Below are 25,952 nucleotides of genomic sequence, written 5' to 3' on the forward strand. Positions count from 1 at the left end.
ATGCAGCCAAATGAACATAACTTAAGGGTTAATGTTCTCATGTAGCTTTCCCCTTTTTACTGTCTGCTAAGAGAAGGCAGGTTGGTGCATTCATGGATCCAATCTGTTTGCTTTTCATTCTGCCACCCTTACTAGAATCAAACTTGATCCTATTTATATATTTTAAGGATGGTTCTGAATTTAAGAATTCCCCTCCAAAATGGGAAGAATAGAAACAAGGATTTCCCTGGAAATCTAGAATTATGCTTCTGTTTAAAGATAAGTTGTTTGGGGGAGGGGGAGCCTTCAATTAACTTCATCTTTCAGTCCTCCAAATTCCCTTTTGCATGGGTTTAACATATGCCTAGTTATTGTCATACATAATTTTAAATGATCAATGTTTAAAGATAAACAACATACTGTATATACATCAGTATCCTTGCTTTGAGGATCCTATTGTATATTCTTGGGGCTCTGCTGGAAAAAAAATATCCAATTAATACAAATGTTTAGTTATGGCTCCCATTAGAGTATTTTTTGAGCCCATCTCCAATCACTGTGACCAGCCTTAGAGTTGTTTTAGAATGGATGGCCTAGCATTTGAAGAAATATGAGAGGAATCACAGAATGTGTTCCCTATCATAGGAAAATAGTTAGTGAGAGTAGCAAAATTCATTCACTAGTTTTAGATCTTGAAAACTCTGCTTAAGCAATTTCCCCAGGTTATGAACTAACAATTGCATCAGGAGGTGAAAAGCATATTGGATTTCTTTAATAAATCCCGCTAGCTTTCCTTAGCTTGACGCCCTCAAGACACAAAGCAACAAACTGAGAGGCAGGGGGGCAGGGGAGGGAGGACAGGAACGAGGCTGGATTACGTATTTCAATCAGCAATTGAAGTATTCTTCTAATGAATCCTCTGAACACTAGAAAGAGATCACCGGAGAAGAATTTAAACCTCATCTTTTCCACAATAATCTTTCACTGTGCATTGTTTCATTATGGATGAAAGACGTCCAGTGAACAATTCCATCATATCATCATATGTTTTTGCCTTCTACAATCATTGACAGAAATACTGGCCTAGCCTATGAACAAACATGTGGATTATTCTTAAAGCCATAACGAATTATCCAAGACTGAATGGTTGGTTTCCAATTCAATCAACTCTCCCGGGTTAGCTATATCCAGGTTAGCAAACTGGGGTTGTGCAGTGAGGTCCATGATACACTGCCCTCATCTGATTTGTAGAAATGCAGTAACTTTTAGAGGACATTGCACAGCCTTGGAGAATAGAAATTTGGGTTATAGAGAAATGATGAGATTTGAGTAGGCTCTGCCTTCACATCGCATCAGACTCTGGCTTCACCCTGGCGTAAAGATTTCTAACCCAAGACAGTGCTAGAGCTACAAACTTGTCACACTTGTGAAGAAGTTAAATATTTCACATACTCAAAAATTGTGGTTTTGACGGGGAAGTATACCATAATGGCATTCCTTTCTGGGATAACAGAGCCTATGAGAATAGGGGAAAGGTCTAGAAAGGGGAAAATATAGAAGACATTTTTGAAATCTATTCAATGGGATTTAGGGATAGTATGGAAACTGGAGTTGGGCAAGATTTTGAGAGTGGATATGCATGTGTGAAAGCTTTGCAAAAGAGCATATGGGCTTTGTTGTGTACACATGAACACAGAAATACAAATGGGATACTGCTTTGCACAGGGCTGTACTCTGGAGGATGGTAGAGTAATAAATGTCACTTGTGAATGGAATACAATGAATGCTTTTGCTGATATTTGGCCCAAACCATGTAGCAAAAGCTACTGTGTCTTTTGTGTATTAACGAATCAGGAACAGGTTCTTCATCCTCTATAAGATTACTAACTTCTCCTACATAAAGGTTTTTCCCTTTATGGATGGCCCTTCAGTGGCAAGCAAGCAAGGAGACCTCTCCTTTCCCTTTGAAAAAGAAGGAATAAAATAAACAGAGAGGGAGAAAAAAAAATCTGTACTTAACATCATTTCCTCCCCTTTCACCCCACTTTATTGGACTGGCTTGGGGGGGTTGAAATGTAAGGTTGTTCCATCAGTCCTTGGCACAAATTAAGATGTGTACACTCAATTTGATAGCCACCTCACCCTTTTCTACGCACTTTTACAAGGGTGCAAAGCCTTATTTTCAAGTTTCACATTTTGTGGAGTTGCTGCAAAACAAGTTTAAAATTTCCACCAGCAACAGGTGTGCCGAGCCTCCTTCTTGGGGAGAAGAGACAACTTAGTGTGGCCAGACCTTTGGAAGGACAACTTGAATTTTCTCCCTTCTTGATCATCAGAAGAACTTAGCAGAATCCACTACTGGCTCTTGATCTAGAGACTCAGGTGGTTCAGTTTCCCCAGGAGATTGCCCTTCATGACCCACCCACTGCCTGATCCATCAGTTTATTGTGCACACCCTCAGGCGCATGCTCTTCCTCCCATCTTATGGTTAAATGATTTTTATAAATTCTAAGTTGTATCATTGCCATTGATCTCCACCAGGGTTTTCATGCCTGCCTTTTTTTTTTTTTCAGGAGTGAAGAAGAGTTTTTAAAAGGGCTCCTTAGTCTTTACACAGAACTTCGTCGCTTCATAAGTCCTTGGAAGGCCGAGAGGCTATGAAGTCCTGTGGAAACTGAGCTGATGGCTGAACGCTGAGTGTTGCAGAAGCATCTGTTGGATGGAGTCTCTGGATAATGCCCAGGAGAGGAGTGGCTCTGTTCCATGCAGGTATCAGAGGTGGAGAGGTCTCTGGGGATTATCATGGGGATAGAGTACTGCAGCTTCTCCCGGCTCTTATACCAGAGGCAGGAGCACATGGATTGGAAGTGGAGAACTTCAGCATAAACATTTCGGAGTCCTCCTCTACTGCTGCTGCTTCCACTGCCCCCTATGCCCCCTAATGCAGCAGCGGTGGAGGACGTAGTAGTGTTTGTAGTATGTACACTGCTGGCCTGTCCATTGCGGGTGAGCAGCGCCCGATGTTCCGCATCCCTCTTTTCATCCTCAGCATTCATGGTCATGAACCGGAGCACCACCAAGTTGAGAAAGGCCCCAATGACTGTCAGCCCAGTTAAAATATAGATGAAGCTGAAGGCCACATATTGGGGCTTGGTCTGGAGGGCATGTTCTTTCTGAAGGGCCACATAATCTCCAAAACCAATGGTGGTGAGGGTGATAAAGCAGTAGTAGTAGGCCTGGAAGAAGGTCCAATTCTCATAGTAGGAGAATGCGGCAGCGCCAATGCAAAGGGTGCTGATGCAGGAGAAGAATCCAATAGTGACCATATTGGCCATTGATACTTCTGGCTGTCTCATGCCAAGGCACTTCTTGATGCGGTGCAGGAGGTACCTCACAAAGGTGTTGATCCTCTCGCCCAGACTCTGAAACATGACCAGGGTGAGTGGGATTCCCAGCAGCGCATAGAACATACAAAAGACTTTCCCACCATCAGTGCTAGGTGCTGCATGTCCATAGCCTGTGGAACAAAAAACAAAGCAAAGGCAACCTGGTCAGCAGAACCTCATAGATTATGAATACCATTTTCATGGGAGAACAGAGGAAGAGTTTTCATTCTGGCTTGATAGGTGATGTGTGTGCCATTTCCTCATTCAAAATGTTGATTGAAAAAAAGAGGAATCGCAGCTGGATGGGGTGCTGCTCTGGCCTGCAAACTCAGTGGTGTAGCAATTTGTACCAAACTCCTCGTCTTCTGGTCCATGTGCACCTGCTTTTGGTTCAAGAGCCAGGAGAAGCTACAATAACCCATCACCACATTGCACCCACAACCCTCTATCCTCACAACCTCAGCACACAAAGCCACACCACCAAAGTTTGCAGGCTAAAGCTGCCTCCATTCAAGCAAGGTACATGCGTGCACACACACACACACACACACACACACACACACACACACACACACACACAAGGAAAGAGTGGTGATAGTAAAGGGATGGTATAGGAAAGAACAATAATTATGGAATCCCAACTGGGTTAACCATACGAGGATCTGAGAGTTGTTCAGAATGTGTTTTGAAAGCATCATTGAGATGGTGCCAAATAAGGAGAATGTAAAACTGGAGGAGGAGAATATCTATGCTACTCTGTACAATTTATATTACACCTGAAGAGTTTATTAATCTCTTGAACACATTCAAAAGCCAGGTTGGACAACCTATGGCCCTGAGTTACCTGCAATGCCTTCAGTACCTTTATTTCATCCCTCAAAAGCCCCTTGAAACATGATTACCAAAATGTGACAACAGAATTTCAACCTTATGAGGAGGGAGGTTTCGACTTGAAAGTAAGAAAATAAGAATAAATGCAGTTATTATTCTTCACAGCTAGCAGATCAGCAAAAGAAATGTCTAGAGGCAAAGAGTAGCACTCACATGATCTTTGCTATGTGGATGTCAACCAATACTGAGAAATAGCTCACTATTATTTCCAAGAATAATTAACACCAACAACAAGAAATTGCCCAGAATTAATGTGAGTTGGGTGACATATACTGTCAGGATTCCGATGATTGCCCTAATTAAATAATGAGCCTTGAGCCATTCCTATGCTTGTTTTCGAGTTGCCATATACATTCATATCATCATCATCCAGACAAAACCTGGGTTTACAATAATTTAGTAGGATATGAATTCTTGATCCAACATTCTTGATCCAACTCAAATATAACCTGTTAGAGGTTCAAAACAATTCCCAAACATCTTGAAAATAGTTGTTTCCCTTTATTTGACCAATTCAATACTAATTCAGACTTTTCTAGGTCAGTAGCTACCTGCTTTTTCTAGGGAAAAAAATCTTTATTTGTACAAGATCATAGGAAGAAATTATTTCCTCTCTTTTTAAATCTGAAACCTATATCCTTTCAGCATTTAAAAAACTAACAAAGTCATAAGGAAACAAAAAAAAAGATGTTTCATTTATTGTACCTGCATTAAACAGCCTACATTTGGTAAATATACAAACATCAGGCCAACAGGTCTTGATGTGATTGAATGGGAATTATAATATTTGTAGCCCAACACATCAATTTTATTCATGGTAGAATTGGCAAGTAATTAGCATAATGGACCAACCCTTAAAGGTATAGAAGCTGTTTTTCAACTGCTATTCCTATAAGAATGCTTAGGAGTAACTGCCAATCTTGCCAGAATCCTACTATATTAGCAATGTTGTGATGGCAGTTATACAAAGAGGCATCTGGTTGAACAGAATGTAGTTTTCCTTGAGGACTGAGGACCAGAACTAGTTCTATGAAATATGTCTTTTCTGAAGAAACCTAGTCAAAATTTGACAGAAAAATAGATTAGAGTTCCCAGATGTGTCGGAAATTGCTAAGGAATCTGGCAGTGCATTTTTGTCTACCAGTAAAACTACAGTAAACTTTGATTTTATGGCGATTTCAGATGCACCAGGGGGAAAAATAAGCGTGGACTTCATATAACAGATAGGCTATTCTTTCTGAGACCGTCTGGACAATTAACATAATGTATGTCATTTGTCTCAGTTTAAAGTGTTTGCAGTTACATGATGATGCAAATTATGTAGGATATCAATTATATAATGATTCAAATTATGTAGGATATCAATTATATAATGATTCAAATTATGTATATTAATTATATAATGATGCAAAAACCTATTAATTAATGCAAATAGCATCAATTATGGCAATTATCTAAATTTGAATTTAACAGACATTCAGCTTTAATGAAGGAAGATATCCCTTCCTTCATTCATCTAAAAAATGGAGGCACTGCTTTCTGTTTCCTCAAGGCTGCCCTTGGATAATATAGAACACTGTTTTTCAAATGTGGCAACTTTAAGATGTTTGGACTAGACTTCCCCAGATGCTGGCTGGAGAATTCTGGGAATTGAAATGGACACCTCTTAATGTTGCTATATTTGAAAAGCAATGACATAGAGCAGGGGTCTCAAACACAATTTACCTGGGGGCCGCTGGAGGCAGAGGCTGGGTGAGGCTGGGCCGCAAATAGAAGTGTTTAGCCAGCTAGCGACACATGGAGAACGCACTAATATTATACTTTCATATCACGGTGGGGGCCACAGGATATTGTCCTGCGGGCCGCAATTGGCCCGTGGGTCGTGAGAATGAGACCTCTGACATAGAGGATTAGATACACACAGCCTTTCCTTCCTCCTAGTTTGGTTCACCAGGGCTAAAGGCAAGGGTGGGATTCTACCAGTTTGGACTGGTTCGGGTGAACCCCTTGCTTCGAAGATCGGCTAACAGAGAACCGGTTCGCTGCAACAAGTATATTAGAGCATAGCTGATTCACGGGGCAGAGCAGTTTGCCGCCCCTCAGCTGTTTTATTCACAGGGACTGCTGTAGAAAATAAGTACTAGAGCTTTTTCAAATGGGGAGCGTGTGCGGGGGCAATCACCGAATCGGTTGTTACACCGGTGGAATCCCACCCCTGACTAAAGCTATTCTCGAGTAAAAGGATTCAAGAAAACACAAACTCTGGTGAATTCAATTCAAATGACTATTAAAGGGGCAATGAAGAGTGGAAAAACATATCCCCAAGCTAAACAACTTTTTTGGGTCAGGTCTGATTCTCACGGGAACCAGTTGCTGGTTAAGAGTATAAGAAAAATGAATCTTTAAAATATGAGCAACATCCATGATAGAATTCTACTATGTACTAAGCTTCTGCAATTGTCGTGCTATAAAATGTCAATGCCTATTAGCAATAGTCAGCTAAATGGCTTTGGAGAAGCAATATTTCAACAAACGAAGAAAACCGTGGATATTAATAAAAAGTTAATCATGCAAATCAAAAGAGTCATGACTTCTCTGCCTTCAGAAGGCAGAACCTGAGTTGTCTACAGCAGTTTCATCAAATATAGAAATATAATTAGATTTGAGTTATACTGTATTCGCTTATTTAATGGAACAAAGCCTTTGAAGTGGAGAATAACAGCACCTGTTTATTTAAATGTTTAGTGGATATTTTTTTAAAAAAGAAGCATGTTGACTCATATTTTCTAGTTCCTCCTTTCTCTAGTGCAGAGAGCAGAAAACCAGGTACAATGGAGTGAATTTATGGAAGAAAGTATTTCCATTGCCTGAAATTGTTTCTTATGTTTTGTCTGTGTTCTGATCCACACCACAAAGGCAGGTTGTAGGTCTTCTCCATTATATGCGAAAGAAAGCCAGTTATTCAATATTCTTATTTTTAAAAGATTGCTAATGTGCAAAACCAATGGGAGTTACCCTTCGGCAGAGTGCTTTGTTCTTCAACATGCAAAAGTACTAAAACATATAGACATATAGACTTAAAATGTAATATACAAAGCATACCAAATGCAAGTTTTTCTGAACAAAGGAATTAAACATGAAAATAATTGAATTGGTATGCAACTGAATTCATAGATCACCATTGATCTCCTCATCTGTAGACATGAATGTGTGGACCTAGTGATCCTCTTGGCCAGGGCAGTCAAACTCATGGCCTGCAGGCTAGATGCATCATGTGCTGGCCACGCCCAGGACTGGTTTAATGAAAGAGGAGAAAAGTCCCGATACATCATGTGATGCCACTGTGATGACACAAGTTTAACATCCCTGCTCTTGGCTGTCCTCTTGAACAAATATATGGAATACAAATTGAGACTAAAGTATTCAACCCATTGTTTCTGTAAATCTACTTATTCACATTCACAAATATGCATGTTTGTTGTGAAACCTATATTCTGAAACACCTTATTGCACCCCCTAGAATTAGATTGCTCTGGACCTTGCCAGACTTTTTATATAGTATTGAAGAACTGGGACACTTCCAGTTCTTCAATAATTGGAAGTGTCCCAGAGTTTGGAGGTTGGGAGGTTAGATGGTCTGTTGAGAGATTTTTGTTGATAGTTCTGTTGAGGTTTATCCTTGGTGCTCACTATAGCTTTTTACTCTTTGTTAATTTTTAAAATTATTTTATATATTGTTATCTACCCACAGTTGCATTTATGAGATGAGTGACCTAATAAATATATTCTTCAGAAAGAATAATTACAATCTGGAACTATCTTGAGTACAACCCAAGGTAAAATTTTAAAAAACGCTGTATTCATTGTTGTTTTTCCCAGTCCATTTTTCAAATTTAGTCTAAGGGTATCATAAAACCTCACAAATTTCAAGATGAGAGAAGAAACAAGATAATTGAAATAGTTACATTAATTTATACATTTATTAGCAAAACTTATTTTCTTTAGTTAACCCAGCTGGTTATTCATACTCAAATCCTGAATAAAACTACATTCTTTGGAATCAGGGAATTTTTCTGATACCAAAAGGTATTATGGGTCCATTTTACCCAGGATCTCTACTCTGGTCTATTCAACTGGAGGTTCTTCCAGGAATTAAATTTAGTTTCTTCTGCAAGCAAGGCATGTGTTCTGTCACTTGCTGGTCCTCAGAAGTGATTTCTAATACAGCAGTGTCAACCTAGGAGATTGTTTCTTGACCTTCTTGTAGTTTCCTGATGGATGATTAGAAATATACTTACAGATGGGACTCAGGATCCATGAAAATGAAAACTGGGAAGTAAAATCAGCTTTGAAACTGCCCTGCAATTACAGAGCGTAATTACAGATAGATTAAACCCTAAGAGGATAATATGACCTCAGATAGAAGGGAGAGAGAATGCACAAAGGGAATGATGGGTGTGTGTGCAAATGCGCACTTGTGTATGTGTGTGTAGTGGGAGCATCTGCAGAACAAATGTTTTTTTCAACAAAAGAAAAAATTATCTGAGACAAAAAGTAGTCCTTGCATATTGTAACAGATTGTAGAAGGTTGCTGATAGTATTCTCTCAATCATATCATGATCTTTTATTTGATCTCCATTATGTTACAGTTGTTCTTACTATTAATGGGAAGGGCAACTGGAAGGTAGACAAGTTTGCACTTGTATATTTTCTTCAATGGTATAAAGTTTGCAAGTTTGACATTTGTGGAACTGATCAAGATTAACTTGTCTTGAAATTACTCCAATTTTACGTGAGCAAAAGCCATACTTTTTTTTAGTTTGCCTTTATCTTTACTCTACAAATCAGAAATGTTAAATCGCTACTTTAGTTTCTCTCAACTAAAATGTTTAATCTTTGCAAGACATGCTCCAATATGTCCTCAGGAAATTTTACTTATACTGATACTAGGAGAGCCATACAATAAAAAATTCAAGAGTCATGAAATTTTTAATACCAAATTGAATTAGATGAACTATTAACATATTTATTGAGTACTACATCAAAATTTCTCTGTTAGTTTTTAAGACACCAAGACCTCTCTGATGTTTTTAATTGCAACAGACAGTTATCCCTCTGGAAACTGTTTAGCAGCAACCAACCTCTAAAGTTACTTAAACCAGTCAATCACATAAAGTTCAGAGATCAGAAATAATTTTGGGTGAATTCTAAATGTCAAATATCACAGATTTCCTTTCACCATCATCACAATTTTGTTGGTCCAGGGCCAAGTTGAACAATGTTATGACCCATCTCAACCATGTAAACGGGAGTGAGCATGCAAAACAATTCTCATCCATTCCTTTTCTGATATCACCTAGTACACATATGCTTAATTCTCACTAAATTCATGTGGTTAATTGTCAGTTAATTTGCTCCAAGAATTATCAGGTGCTTTATGGAAGCAGTTGAACGTAGCATTATTGATTCCCCAATGAATGAAGATGCTGGAGCAGGGACATTCTGCTGGATAGAAGAGCAGGCCATCATAAGAGAGAGTGGAAAACTTAATTGTGCCATCAACTCCAGTTTCTTGCAAGAATTCAAATAAAACCATCTTTAGATTTGGCTGTCGAGCATCTCCTTGAATACATCCAGGAGTTTCTAAGAAGAGATTACTACCTCTTTTGGTATTGCTGTCAAACCATTGAGATATATTTGTTTTTCCTAATGGTATGCTAGAATCTGGTTTCTGGTCATCTAAGATTAGAGCTTGTATTGTGGATGATAGAGAACAACAGATGTTAAACTTCTTCTGATATTTGAAAAGCATTATCGTATTTCCTCTGCCATCTTTTCTCAAAACTAAATGAACCCAGTCCCCTCAATGTCTCCTTGGAAGATTCAAATTACCAGTCCCCAGATCATCCTTGTTGCTCTTCCTTGAATCTATTCTAGTTCCCCTCCCCCCAAATGCTTCTTAAAATAAAACACCCAGAACTGGCCAGATGATACCAACAGTATTCTGACCAACACAGAACTATTCCTTCCAATGACAGTGAAACTATACTACAGGTATTCCTTGATTTATACATGAGCCCAGAATTCCGGTCATGTGCCAGTCATGTAACCAAACCAATTTTCCAATTTTTTTTTTTTAGCAATGATTGTTCAGCAAACTGAATCCAATGGACAATTTTGCTGGAAACTGGAAGTAAAGAGCTATTTCTGACCAAAAAAAAGTAAATCACAGTCATATGAATTTGAGATGCTGCAAATGGCCATAAATGTAATCTGGTTGCTGTGTACCCAAAATGAAATAATGTGACTACAGGGGGGACCTAGCCATCAGAACACCAAATCGAAAACATAAGTACCTTTTTTTTCAGTACCTTTCTATCATAATTTTAAACAGTCGTTAAGCAATTGGTTGTAAGTTGAGGACTTCCTGCAGCCAGCAATTTGGCAGTTCGAATCCCACCAGGCTCAAGGTTGACTCAGCTTTCCATCCTTCCAAGGTGGGTAAAATGAGGACCCAAATTGTTGGGGGTAATATGCTGGCTCTGTAAACTGCTTAGAGAGGGCTGTAAAGCACTGTAAAGCAATACCAATAGCACTTAGACTTATATACCGCTTTATAGTGCTTTACAGCCCTCTCAAAGCGGTTTACAGAGTCAGCCTATTGCCCCCAACATTTTACCCACCTCGGAAGGATGGAAGGCTAAGTCAACCTTGAGCCTGGTGGGATTTGATCTACCAAATTGCAATAGGAGTAGCTTGCAGTACTGCACTCTAACCACTGCGCCACTGAGGCTCATATAAAAAGCGGTATATAAGTCTAAGGGCTATTGCTATTGCTATATACAGGCACACATCTGTTACAACTGCACCACCTTACTGAACAGAGTAAATTAAATAATAAATTACAGGTAGTCCTCGAGTTACGACCACAACTGAGCCCAACATTTCAGTTGCTAAGTGAAACATTTGTTAAGTGAATTTTGCCCCATCTTATGACCATTCTGGTCACAGTTGTTAAGTGGATAACTGCAGTTTTAATTTAGTAACACGGTTGTTAAGCGAACCTTAGTGAATTCCTCATGAACTTTGCTGATGAGAAGGTCACAAAAGGGATCTCATGACCCCAGGACTGTCGTAAATGCGAACCAGTTTATATTTGGAGGAAGGGATAAAAAAATCATAAAGAGAGAATAGTATGGGTTAAAGACAATGAGATAAATATAGAAGAACCCCAACAAATGGGAAAAATAAAGAAATAAGTACAAATTGGGAAAATAATAGAATATATATTGATATATATAAAAGAATATATTATAATTACAAATAGCACGTTAAGGTCAGAAGTTGGAAGATAAAAATTTTGCATGTAATTGTATTATTACTGTGAGCACTGTGTGAAAAATATGTCAACCCAGTCATTGCACTGTCCACAAAAAATTGCTGGTTGTTAAAGGAAAAACTGCAATAAACACACACACACACACACACACATACACACACACATACATACATACATATACACACACACTTTAATTCTTCTCAGTGGATCTAGGATGGTTCCTATTAAAATAGGACAAGAGAGGAAAAATCTAATTCTTTTAAAAAAACAAAGGTGGGTACCATTTAAAGGGCAGTAAACCTACAATAAACAACATGTTGCTTTCTTCACTCCTATTAAATATCCTGGGAAGCAACTTTGTTCCCCAAGTCTACTTCAAGAAAGTTGTCTCCTCCCAGGAATTCCACAAAGAGGGGAAGAGTATCTTCAGTTTAACATTAAATCTTTCTCATCTTTATTGTCTGAATTTTTTTTGGTGTGCATTCACACAATAAATTTAATCCGCCTATTACATGAGTCCATTTTCCAGGTTTACACAAATACTTGGAAACATCCGTTAATCAAGCAGGCGTGTTAACCCAGCTTGTGCAAATACAGCTGCTAGGTCAGTAACTGACATGTTGAAGATTATTGTATGAGTACAACCTTTATCTGAAGGTGTAAAAAACTGAATTTGACAGGGCCATGTGCTGATGAGGAGAATTATATTATACCTTTGGCATACAGAGCACTTTGTGGAATACTATGGACAGATAACAGAAAGGTTCCTACTTTTGCAAACAAATTTCTCTGAGTGAGAAAACCAATAGAAACAAAAAAGTAAAGTTTTGACCATCCATAGAGTTTCAGGGCAGCATTGACTCAGCAGTTAAAGATGCTGAGCTTGTCAGTTGGAGACCCAAGCTCCACGCAACAGGGTGAGCTCCTGTTCCTTGTCCCAGCTCCTGACCACGTAGCAGTTCAAAACCACACAAATTAATAGATACCACTTTGGTGGGACATTAACACCATTCTGTGCACTTTTGGCATATAGTCATGATGGCCAAATGACCATGGAAATTGTCTTCAGACAATGCTAGCTCCCTTGGCTAGAAACAGAGGTGAGCACCATGTTCTAGAATCGGGTGGGATTCAAATTTTTTAACAACCGGTTCTGTGGGCGTGGCTTAGTTGGTGGGCATGGCTTGGTGGTCATGTGACTGGGTGGACGTGGCTTGGTGGTCATGTTATTGGCTGGATGTGGCCAACTCAATATCACTCACATCGAGGCACGCATCTCCTCGCCTGGCCTCTCATGACTGTGGGGAAGCTGCAACAGTCGTAAGTGTGAAAAATGATCATAAGTTCACTTTTTTCAATGCCATTGTAACTTTGAATGGTTACTCCACACAAGCAAAGTACCAGCAAAGAAGGGGAAAAAAACTCCAGAGATGTTCCTGAGACAGGAAGTCTAGTCCTGCCAAGAATGTAATAAGGGTTAACGGAGAGGCAGTTTCTGTAAGCAACACCAGAATGTTTCCTTCCTGCCTTCCTTACAGGATTAGGCCAGTCATTTCTTCTAACAATCGGTTCTCCGAACTGCTTAGAATGTTAACAACCGATTCTAGTGAATAGGTGAGAACTGGTAGAATCCCACCCCTGCCTAGAATCAGGTATGACTGACAAGGAAACCTTTACTGTTACCTTTTAGAGTTACCAGCATTTGCAATCAGAAGGAGGAAGATAGAAAAGTAGTCTGCAGCACAAACACTGAATTTACAAGGATGACAATCATTAGCACTGGCGCCGTTGTGGCTGGAATTTGGGATGGATATGCAGAATCCAACCCAGCAAAATGAGCAGGCCATTGTCATATACATGAGAATTTGAAGTGCGTCCTTTCTCACTAAGTCTGTTAAGCCCTGACTGTACCACTATTTACAGAGAATAATCTGCTGGTACAGAGAGGATTAACAGTTCTCCTTTACGGATACCCCACCCCACCCAAAAAAATCTATCTGTTCGACTGACGCTGGTTTAGGCACTTCACTGAAAGACATGGTGTTCTGCCTTGAAGTAGGAAGTTAAGTAGATTTCCAGTTTGGGCAATGTTACTTCTGTTCATTCCGAACACTATTTCAGACATTCCCAGCCAGTGCTTCATCCATGTACCAACAAGATGAAGACCTGATGCTTTAGCAATGCAAACAGACAAAATGTCTACAATAGAAGAATTCATGCTTGCGGCTGGGAATGGCCATACCATGTGCTCAATTATGTTAAAAGGGCTTATTCCTTATATTTCCATAGAATTAACTCTATCTTTGTGATGGGCTTTACAGTGAGTTTGTTGGACACCTCCAGCTCCATAATGGACTTGGAGACAAGAAGGTTCATTACAATAGTATGGAGGTAACACTTCCCCACCTTTGGAAACCTTTCCTGCCATACCCACATTGGCAGTTTCCTTTTTTGCCAGCATCTCTGCCCAACAGTGTTATGGAGTTATCCTGCTACCTAAGATCATCTATCCAAATCAGACTTCTACTTCCAAGAAACACCAAAAAGTTCCACAGTTAAGATATAGACACCTCTGTGTTAAACCATGTTTAACTCTCTTCCAGTGTCTTAAATTCAGGTACAAGGGTGCTTTCAGAATATGACTATGTTCACCATTTACACAACACATTTATGCATCATTTAAAAGAGACAGTTACAAAAAATTAAGAGAAAAAGACTAAAAGACATCCCCTCTAGCAGCTCACATTCAGATAAGCAAGGATCAGCACCAGACAAACATTCAAGTCAAAAATATTTCTCTAATCAAGGAAATATCAAGAAGGAAATTACATGCTCATCAAAATTGGAAAAACAAGCTGCTACATATAAATAGGGAGCAAACTCTACTCACACTCGCACTGGTGATGTTACTTAGTTGGGTAATGAAACATCTACCATACAAGAAAACAATCAAGGTCACAGAACACCCAGAATGCCACAGTTCAACCCTGAGCTATATACAATATATTGCCTTCTATTGGATCTTCATTGTTTTTAAATCTTTTCCACTCTGATGTCCATATCAGGTCTCATCTACTGAGTTGTGACACATCTTAAAACATAATAAATGCTTCTATTCATTAGTGCACATAAATGTAAATGGTAAGCTTCTTTTTGCCAGCCAAAACTATTACATTGCATTACCATCTCCTCCATTCATATACACACATTTGGGGTGGGGGGGATTTAAGAGAGTGAGAAAAATATCCCTTGAGGCAGAAGAAAATTGCCTGGGCTAAATTGGATTCTGGATTACTTTCTGATTCCTGGGAAGATCAAGAGAAAGAGAAAACTGTAATTCTGGGTTTCAATTTGGAAAATGTGTAGCTGATGTACCTTGAATTGATCCTCAGATGAGGAGTAGGCCTAACATTTTCATAAGGCTTTGAAAAGACAGGGGAAAGGGGGAAGAGAAAATTGCTGAGGAGGGAGAAAAGTAATCTGTGTTTGATATTGTCTAAAATAATGGCTTTTATCTATATATTATTATTCCTAATGAAAGCTAATAATAATCTGCATGAAAGTGACAAATATTCTGTCACAGGGAGTATGAAACGCATGGCTACCAGGGGTGGGATTCAAATTTTTTAACAACCGGTTCTGTGGGCGTGGCTTAGTTGGTGGGCATGGCTTGGTGGTCATGTGACTGGGTGGACGTGGCTTGGTGATCATTTTATTGGCTGGAGGTAGCCAACTCAATATCACTCACATCGAGGCACGCATCTCCTCGCCTGGCCTCTCATGACTGTGGGGATGCTGCAACAGTTGTAAGTGTGAAAAATGGTCATAAGTCACACAGAGACAGGAAGTCTAGTCCTGCCAAGAATGTAATAAGGGTTAACGGAGAGGCAGTTTCTGTAAGCAACATCAGAATGTTTCCTTCCTGCCTTCCTTACAGGATTAGGCCAGTAATTTCTTCTAACAACCGGTTCTCCGAACTGCTTAGAATGTTAACAACCCGTTCTAGTGAATAGGTGAGAAATGATAGAATCCCACCCCTGATGGCTACGTTTCAGAAAGAATGCCCTGACAGATAAGCTACAAATGGGTTGGATACTCTGGAAAGGCTGAGTATAGAATTGGCAGATTAGCAGATGCTAACTATATTTCCCCTCAATAATCTTACATTTCTTTTAAAAAGATAGGCAGGAAAAGAGAAATGGAGGAGGAGGAAGGGGGGGAAATCTACAAAACAATTTTTTTGATCTTAACTAGAGGTGTTTGCAGGAGGGGGTAAAAAAACAAACTTAAAATAACACCCAAGACTATGCAATCAAAGTTCTTCCCTTTTTTATGAGGGACACATTAAAAGAAGCAGAACTTTGATTGATTGACTTTTTTTTTGACACACAGACACCCCTGATTTTAATACTAAAAATAAAAGGTTGACAAAAAGGTGGTGCAGTGGTACTACTGGGCATTTCATTGAAGGAGGAGGATGGGAGGAAGTGGAGACAAGGCATCTAGTAACAATTGGCCTGGCCATGATGTTTTCAGCAGCATTGGAGCCAATGACTCTTAAGGAAGGCAGATCCAGGAAGTTCCATGTACAGCTTTGCTCATCCACCTCCCTGCCCCCATCTTAAGCAGAGACAAATGATAAAAATTTGACAAGAAAGAAGCCAACAAAAGAGCCATTGCTGAGATATAAACTGAGGCTCTCAGGGTGGTTTATTCATTCATTCATTCATTCATCTCTATCAGCAGGTGTTGAGAGCAAATTTTCAAGCCTTTGCTTTGTCTCATATCCTAGATTTGAATTCAGGATTCTACCCCAACAGGTCCCCTGTCTGTCCACTTGGATTTGATTATTAGATCCCTGCTCTTGATCTAGGATTGACTTGCTGACATCTTACGTTAATGGTGAGAAGGGCTTCCCCCACACACACAAAAATCCCCTGTACTGCTCATAGATCACTGCACTGTAACACTGAATCATGTTGGGACTAATCTAGAGGTGGTTTTCAGCAGGTTCTGACCAGTTCTGGAGAACTGGTAGTGGAAATTTTGAGTAGTTCAGAGAACTGGCAAATACCACCTCTGACTGGCCCCACCCCCATCTATTCTCTGCCTCCCGAGTCCCAGCTGATCGGATGGATCTTCTTTTGTTGCCCTGTACAGGAGAACGGAGCTGGAAAGCAGGTTAGTGGAGTGGGGAGAGAATGGAGATTTTACAGTATCCTTCCCCTGCCACACCCACCAAGCCATGCCACGCCCACCAAGCCACATCTACAGAACCGGTAGTAAAAAAAAATTGAATCCCACCACTGGACTAAACTAATGCCCAGACAACAATTCTCCTAGGTGGGGATGGTCAAACATTAAGACCAAAGGCAGATTTTGGGATTCTGCACCAATCTCATGATTAGACAAGGAAGAAATTGGCAAACCAGCACATGTGATGCAAAGTTATATAATTCTTGTTAATTATTATAATCTTATGTTTATAAGCCAAAATGTTGGGCACAGAATTTGCTTATTGCCAGATATAATGGTCCTAAATTTGACTTTTAGATGGCCAGGTTTAGTTCTGTATTAAAATCTGTTCAGCAATTGTGTGAGTTGTTTCTATGGTCCAGGCTGAAATGTGAATGATGTAGGCAAACATGGATGTGTTTGCATATGCACAAAGTTCCAGTGGCTTGGTTTCCAGGCAGACAAGGCCTTTTCTACAACAAATGCTAAGCACAAGTCATACCCCTTGCACAGAGCTTACCTCTGTCCTAAATGACTCTTTTCCTGCCCTGTTTTGAACTGTACGGGAATGGCATGAGGGGAAGGAGAATCAGGAAGAGAATAAGTTCTGCTAATTGAATCTCCTTGAGGAAGCATACAGGCACACAGCTCCCTTACGGGATGGGATTTTCTTCCTGGAACCCCTGGTTCTTGCCAAGGAGACCTCTGCCCTTTCCATTCGGTGTAAAATAAAAAAGGACAGCCCCCATTGCAGGATGGCAGAAAAGGCCCACAGGGAATGGCTGAATGGGCCCCTGAGTTTTGCTGGCAGCTTGTCCTTATGAGACCGCTGTCTTCAGGGAGCGTCATCAAGCTGAAGTGCAATGATCTGAGACACTCCTCTCATTTGGCAAAGAATGTGCACACAGAGAAAGGGAGAAGGCTATAAAAAGAAGAAGAGGCTGGATCATAAGTAATTTTGCTCATCTGCTCAGTCTGACTCAGCATCAGCCGTTTCCCTCCACCTCACGGCAAAGGTTCCAATCCAGAGAAAGCGAGATCCCTAAATATCCCCCCACCTCCCAAGTGAAATCCAAATCTTGGTACTTCCAATTCAGCATTGAAAAAATGTTGAGCTCTGGTTCCAGAGCCCTGATTTTGCAGCTCTGAAAATGAGAAACGGTAATAAAAAAAGAGCCTTTAAGAGTTTATGAAGTGCCCATCCTCTATGCCAGGGGTATCAAACTCAAGGTCCATGGGCTGGATCCGGCCAGTGGGGTGCTTAGATCTGGCCCACAGGGCTGGCCTGGAAACAGCAAAGGACTGGCCCATGTTGCCTCTGCCAGAGGCAAGGAGGCCATCGCAGCCGAAAATGAAGCTTGCAAGCCCATTTTCTTTGGCAGAGCACTCGGACCACCACAGGCATCCCCCAACATGAGTGACACCGAGGTGGCTATGCCCACCCTGGCCACACCGACCCCGGCCCCCCGAAGTCAAACACAACCCTGATGCAGCTTTCAATGAAATCAAGTTTGATACCCCTGCTCTATGCAAAAGTTATTGCAAGGATGCCTGCCCACACACATGCAGACAACGATTTGGAATGAAAGCCTTTATAAATCTGAACAACTGACCCAGAGGTGGTATTCGGCAGGTTCTGACCAGTTCTGGAGAACTGGTAGCAGAAATTTTGAGTAGTTCAGAGAACTGGCAAACACCACTTCTGACTGGCCCTGCACCCATCTATTCTCTGCCTCCCAAGTCCTAGCTAATTGGCTGGGTCTTCTTTTGTTGCCCTGCACAGGAGAACGGAGCTGGAAAACAGGTTAGTGGGGTGGGGAGGGAATGGGGATTTTATAGTATCCTTCCCCTGCCATACCCACCAAGCCAAGCCATGCCCACCAAGCCATGCCCACAGAACCTGTAGTAAAAAAAATTGAATCCCACCACTGAATTCAAACAATTCAACTTGTGGTTTAAAGTCACAGCCTGGTTCACACAACATAGTAAGACTATGGCTGAGTTCTAACAACTTCCTGAATTCACAAGCCAATCATTAGCTGAGTCTAATATAATGTACACATCAGACATCAATACATCACAGACCCTAAATTGTTAGTATAATTAAGTTGTCTCCTCCTTGTTACCATGAATATAATTCACACTGAACTGGAACTGGAAAAGAAAGAAAGAGAAGGAAAGGGGAACATTTATTTTATACATAATGGATAAAAGTATTTTTTTTCTAGTGAAGAAGAACCTGGGATTAATGATAGAATGCTCTATTCACAAATCATAGTTTAGTTGATTATGAAATACCTCCTTTTCTGATATTATCCATTGTATTTGACTCTTTACCCAGATCAATCAATCTGAGCCCCACAGCATGCTGAAGCACAAGTGTGTGGTCCTATGGGTAACCCTAACCAAGTTTAGGGGAAAGCTTTAACTGTCCAGGTTAAATGTGTTGTGAGAACATACTGTGTATTAGAAAGGGAAGGATTTTCCCCAGAAAAACATGATTTGTCCATTCTTTTCTCTTCTATTCTTTTTTGTAAATTTTATTTGAGTTTTTACAAAAAAATACAAATAAAACATCTTTTTTGAAAGTAGCGTAATCCCGGGTTACATTTCTTCGAACAGACACAATTTCAATTTCATGCTCATTTTTATGTTCTATTCCATATCTTATTACTGTTTTACATTTTCTACATAGCTTCTCCCTTCTTTTAATTTTCTCAATTTTATTTTAATTATCTCGTCTCAATTCAAATCATTATATTTATACTTTTTGTCTGTCCTGTTTCAATTTCATATTATCTTTTCTCATTAAACAAAGTTTCTCCTGTAGTTGCTGATTGGAATATGACACCTTTATATCTTTTAGTTTTGTCCATTTAACTCTTATTTAAGATTCAATATATACCTTAAAGTTATAACATTCAATATAATACATAACTTCCATTTGGATTCTGCTTGGTACATTCTTAAAATACACACTTATATTCTTTTTTTAAAAAAGATTATAAATACATGTAATTAAAACAACACATTTCATTCCAATTCAATTCTATCATTAATGTTAATATTCATTAAAATCTTAACTTCTTTAACGTTACTTTTCAATTAAATATCATACTTATCATATATGGGAACAGTTATAAGCTTTCCATAATTAATTCCCCCCTCTTCACTTATATTTTATAAAACATTAACGTTAATTAAAATGTTCCCGTCCCTTCCTAATTCAATTCTCTCATTTATTTTATTAACAAACATTTCACTAGATTACAGTAACTATTTTATCCCTCATTTTAATCATACATTGTTTCCAATTTTCTAAAATTATTTCTATTACTAATATAACAATACAATCTTATGTACCTTTACAGAATCCCTTTTTCAGTTAAATTTTCACCCATTATCTCTAAATAGGCCCTGTTTCTCTATATCTTGTTTCTGTCCTTTGTAACGTCTTTTCCTTTCCTTCTTCCCTCTCTTCTTCTCTCTCCCATTTTTACCCCCCTGTCTCTCTACCTCTATTTCTCTCTTCTGTATTCCCCTCTTCTATTGCTTTCCAATATTATACTTATTTTTTGAACTATTTTTCTTTTCTTTGGTTGTTTTATTAAGTCTTAAATTCTCCATTCTCTTCCCCCCCCCTTTCCTTTTTCTTCCCCACATAGAATTACTTGTTCATTAAAGATGGCTTCTTCTTTGTCCCAGTCTTCTTGTTTTGCAGACGTTTCTTGTTGTTTCTCATAGTTCCAAATCTCCATTTCTAAGTTGTGGGTGCTGGAGGTAAACACTGGAGGTTTTTAAGAAAAGACTGGACAGCTATTTGTCCAGAATAATATAGGGCCGTGATGGCGAACCTATGGCATGCGTGCCACAGGTGGCACACAGAGCCATTTGTGCCGGCATGTGAGCTGCAGGCAAACTTATCTCGTTGAGCATGTGCGTGCCTCACAGCTGATTTTCAGCTGGTTTGAGGCCTTTTTTGGTCTCCCAAAGGCTCGAGGAAGGCTTCTGCAGGCTTCTGAAAGCTTTGTAGGCCGAAAACTAGCACCGTTTCATCACTTCCAGTAATTTCGGAAAAACAGGAAGTATGTAATAGGGCCAGTTTTTGGCCTACAAAGCTTGCAGAAGCCTTCCTCAAGCCTTTGGGAGGCCGAAAAAGGCCTCAAACCGGCCGAAAATCAGCTGTGAGGTGCAGTGCAGGTAAGGGGGTGGCAGGAAGGATTGTGTGTGCATGCGTAGGGGGTATGGGGGGTTGCATTGCCTTCTGGGTGCTGGCATGCAAGTGCAGGCATGCAAGCGCATGCACAAGTTTTGGTACAGGAGCCCAAAAAGGTTAGCCACCACTGGTATAGGCTCTCCTGCTTGAGCAGGGGGTTGGACTACAAGACCTCCAAGGTCCCTTCTAACTCTGTTATTCTGCTAATTGGCATAGCCTATACAAAGAAACCTTTTGATTGACAGTCGCGGTGGCACAGTGGCTGGAATGCAGTACTGCAGTCTACTTCTGTTGACTTCCGGCTGCCTGCAATTTGGCAGTTCAAATCTCACGAGGCTCAAGATTGACTCAGCCTTCCATCCTTCCAAGGTCTGTAAAATGAGGACCTTGTTTTCTGGGGCCAATATGCTGACTCTGTAAACTGCTTAGAGAGAGCTGCAAAACACTGTGAAGTGGTCTAAATGCTATTGCTATTTGTTTTTGCTGATGTAGGAAGATTGCAGTCTTGGTATCCATTATGAACACTCCTTCAAATCTGTGGTTCTGTCTAAACTCCTCCACATCCCCACATCCCATTGTCCTTAACCAGTTCAACTTTCTTTTCTTTTCTTTTCTTTTCTTTTCTTTTCTCTTTCATTATTTTTTCTCAATATAAAATACAAATAAAAATGAAGACAATGGGAACAAAAGTAAAGGAAAAGGGGAAGGGGCTTAGAGTGAAGGGAAGGGAAAGAAACAAAAAAAAGTGATGTCCAACTCTTTTTTTTTTTTTTTTGGGTGCAGTAAATTATATAATGATTATAAACTAAATTTTACTTGTGATAGTAAGATAGTAAGAATTGTGCCATTTCTATAACAACAATCTTTTTAATCCTCAAAACCCAAACCCAAAACTTCATTTTTATCTCTTTTGAGCAGAAAGCTCAGAAGTGGTTTTCATATAGAAAAAAAGATGTTCTTTTCGCTAATTAATAGGGTTAACTTTGCCATCTTGGCCTATTCCATGACTTTAAAAATCCAATCTTCCATTGTGGGAGTCAGTTCTTCTTTCCATTTTTGAGTCTGTAGAGGTTCTCAGTCAATTTGGGATGAAATTGCAGGCTCCAGGAATCAGGAGCGTTACTCAGGTAACTTTACTCAGGACTCAGATAAGCCTCCAAGTGCTTCAATGACCCTCTGAAAGGATGAAAATGACCAGTTGTCTGCCAGGATTGTAAATCCTTCCATTCCCCACCATTCTGTCACAGCTGGAGAAGCTTCTTGCATGAGAAGCGAAATGTCTTTAAAAGAAAAAAACAAGAAAGTCCAGTTGCCTCCTGAAAAAGCACATTTGGGACTTTCATTTTGAGCTTATAAAATTCTCCCTGCATCACCAGGTTCCAAATTTTTCCCTGTATTTTACGCAATAGTCACCAGTTCAGTTTTCAAATAACCTGGTTATGGCGGTGTGAATGGAGATAGCACCTGGGCTATTTCTTTTTTATTTTTTTGGAAAAACCATCTTGACAGGAGTGTGGGGAGTGGGGCAGAAAGCAGTTTATCCAAACTTGTCTGGGAGGCCCTGCAGCATATCAGAAGATATACTTAGCAAGTATAATGGTAACAATATTGCTCCCTTTACTTAATTAGCAAATTAATTTCCCAGACTGTAAATGCAAATAATTCATATATGATCACCATATCAATTTCTGCTGTTGATCAATATATAAAAATGCCTTCAGTATTGGAACGGTGACCCTAAGTCAGAGGTCTCCAAACTTGGCAACTTTAAGATTTGTGGACTTCAACTCCCAGAATTCATAGCTGGCTGGAGAATTCTGGGAGTTGAAGTCCACAAGTCTTAAAGTTGCCAAGTTTGGGGACCCTTGCCCTAAGTCAAAGCTAGAATACAACTGTCTTCCCAAACCTGGTTCTGTCCAGATGTTTTGAGGATGTAACTCCTGGAATTTCCAGGATGGCATTTCCAGCATTTATGGAGGGCATGATTCTGAGGAAGGATAGCTTGGACTCTGAAATGAAGCATTTGATTCTGCATGCAGCAAAGTTAATTGACTTTATATTATTAAATAAAATGGCATTTGGCCAATACTGCAGGCTTGATAACAAAAACCAATTAAAATATTGCAAAAGGTTCTTAAAGCCATTTGGACCAGATGTTTTAATTACTTTGTTTTGATATTCATGAGTGTCATCAATTTTTTTGTTTTGGGTCCAAACTGTCCAGTTCAACTTGTGTCCAGTTAATAATTCCAGCAACATCATATCTGATGTTAATATTAATGGCTTTGACGTGTTAATGGTTTTGACAGTGTTTCCACTGTTCCATTTTGCCTTTTGCAACTTTCTCACTCTTTGGGTGTATTTTTTACTAATCATATTTTTAACTTGCCTAATGTTATTCAACTGTAAGACTCTCAGATATTTGTAGGCTTCATTTTGATGGCTCTCAATTGGCTTAATCATTGAGTGGAATGTACTAGATTCTGGAGTCAACATGGTTATTGATGTTCTGAGGAGACCAAGAAAATATTTATCAAATCTTCAGATGATACAGAATTGATGGATCAGCTAATATCTCCAAATACAGAAATAAAACCCAGAATGATCTTCCTATCTTGTACCAGGTGTTTTAAATAATTGGTTAGCACCCCTCGGGCAAGAAGAGTGTCACACATATTGTCAAATGTGGTCATACTTGGACAGGCAAAATAGCATCAGAATTTGGACTCCCTTTAGCCTTTAGTCCTCATCTTGCCTTCACAAATTTCAGCGAGCAATAGTGACAAAGCCCTGTAATTTAATCTATGTATTTAATTATGGAGAGCAAACAATATATTTATTTTTCTCCAATGAAATTATTAGTTTTCCTCCTGGGAGGTCACCCAAATACATTTAGGAGTAGCATTTCTGCAAAGTTTGAAAAGTACTGGTTGAGAAAATTTGGCTGAATACAACAGAATGATATTTAACAGAGACACACACACAAAGTATTTCACTTAAGAAAAAAAACAACCTCAAATGCCTAGATATAAAATGTGGGTATTTCTTTTGGCAGTTGTCCTTGTGAGAAAGAATTTGGAATCGCAATTGAGTACTAACTAGACACAAGTTTAGCAGTATTACACGATTGAGATTTTTAAGTTGTATCAGTAGAAATATGTTTTCCAAATCATGGGAAATAATCATCCCACTTTATTTTGTGTCAGTCACAGTCCATTTTAAGTATTGTATCTACTCAGATCTTCAGTAATCTGGGAGAGGTCCTGAACTTGGTTCTGAACTTCTGAGGTGCTTCAGATCCATCACCAAGAGAAAGCAGACTGGAGTTCCCTTGGGCCGTAGCCTAGAACAGGGGTCCCCAACCACCGGTCCGCGGACCAGTACCGGTCCGTGGAACAAGTCCTACCGGGCTGCTGGTTTGCTGGGCGGCACCATCTTTTTTTGAAAAAGTGCTTCCGGTGAGCTTTTCCGGGTGAAAGCTCACCGAAGCACTTTTCATCAAAAAGATGGCGGCGCTTCAGGCTGAGCTTTTCCGGGTAAAGCCATTTCTACCCGGAAAAGCTCACCGAGCATTAGCGCCGCCATCTTTTTTTGATGAAAAATTGCTTCCGGTGAGGTCACCGGAAGCACTTTTTCATCAAAAGATGGCGCGCCAACTAATGCTGGTACCGGGCCATAAAAAAGGTTGGGGATACCGGGCGCGGCATAAGAAAGGTTGGGGATCACTGGCCTAGAAGAACCAACGAAAGCTATCAAGCAATTGATGAATGGTCTCTGCTTCACAGAAGTGAGGCTAGTACAGTAGTTTCAGCTTGTTTCCTAGCACCTAATTCTTGGAATGGAAGAGAGCTGGAGGACAGACCTTTGAAGTCCTTTTCCACACCCATTTCAGATCTACCAATTTATTGCACTTTTGGAGTAACCATGACCCATCTACCCCCAAATTCCACGTTTTGGAACATTGTCTGTAGAGGCTTGGTCACAACATCGGCACAGTTTCCCAATGAGACTATCTCTGCTACCTGTATAAATTGTAAAACAAGGTATAGTCCTCAACTTACAACAGTTCATTTAGTAGCTGTTTGAAGTTACAACATATATTTTTTTTTAAAAATGACATGACCATTTTTCACACTTTACAACCATTGCAGCATTTCCATGGTCACATGATCAAAATTCAGACGCTTGGCAACTGACTCATATTTATGACTGTTGGGTCATGTGATCAGCTTTTATGACCTTCTGGCAAACAAAGTCAATGGGGAAGCCAGATTCCCTTAACAGCCATGTTATTAATTTAACAATTGGATCAAGAAAGGTCATAAAATGGGGCAAAATTCACTTAACAACTGTCTCATTTAGCAGCAGAAATTTTGGATCTCAGGGGTGGTTGTAAATCAAGGACTACCTTATGTACTCCAACCCTGCCTTTCTAGAGCAACATTAAACACCATTTTGGTGCAAAAAAAAATTTTTTTCTGGCCAGTCAGTATGAGAGCTAATCGCTATCTTTTTTTTTCTTCTAAAATATTTTATTAATTATTAAATTTATTAATTAAATTTATTGGCCAGCCATCTTACCACAGGGTAACTCTGGGCAGCTTAAAATGTTAAAAAGGTAAAGCCAGGGGTGGGCTTCAAAAAATTTAGCAACCAGTTTTCTGTCTAGTTGCTGGGTGGGCAGGGCCGTGGTGGATGTGGCCTAGTCGGCCTCCTGCACCATGTGGGGGTGTTTTTGCCCTCCTCAGGCTCTGGGGGGCTTTCCTTGAGCTTCCAGGAGGCCCATTTTTCACCCTCCCTGAGCCTCCGCACTCCAAAACCAGTGCAAACCAGTAGCAGTCCACTCCTGGGTAAAACTATACAAAATCTATATAAACCTAAAGATATGCATAGTAGTAGGGTGACA

At 39.8% G+C, this 25,952-nt stretch overlaps 1 protein-coding gene across 1 annotated transcript in view; it reads right to left on the bottom strand.

Annotated features, from left to right (window-relative positions):
- Positions 1–989: 989 nt before the first annotated feature.
- KCNK3 (potassium two pore domain channel subfamily K member 3) overlaps positions 990–25,952 on the bottom strand; it is a 103,989-nt gene continuing 79,026 nt past the window's right edge. The window contains exon 2 of the mRNA XM_087959941.1: positions 990–3,496. Within this exon, the coding sequence (XP_087816067.1) occupies positions 2,589–3,496 (908 nt within the window). The 3' untranslated portion in view covers positions 990–2,588. The remainder of the gene's footprint in view (positions 3,497–25,952) is intronic.

Source organism: Notechis scutatus, chromosome 1 (assembly GCF_049901735.1).
Source record: "Notechis scutatus isolate UNSWTSFEM ecotype Mainland chromosome 1, rNotScu1.2, whole genome shotgun sequence".
In the NCBI taxonomy this organism is placed as follows: domain Eukaryota; kingdom Metazoa; phylum Chordata; class Lepidosauria; order Squamata; family Elapidae; genus Notechis; species Notechis scutatus.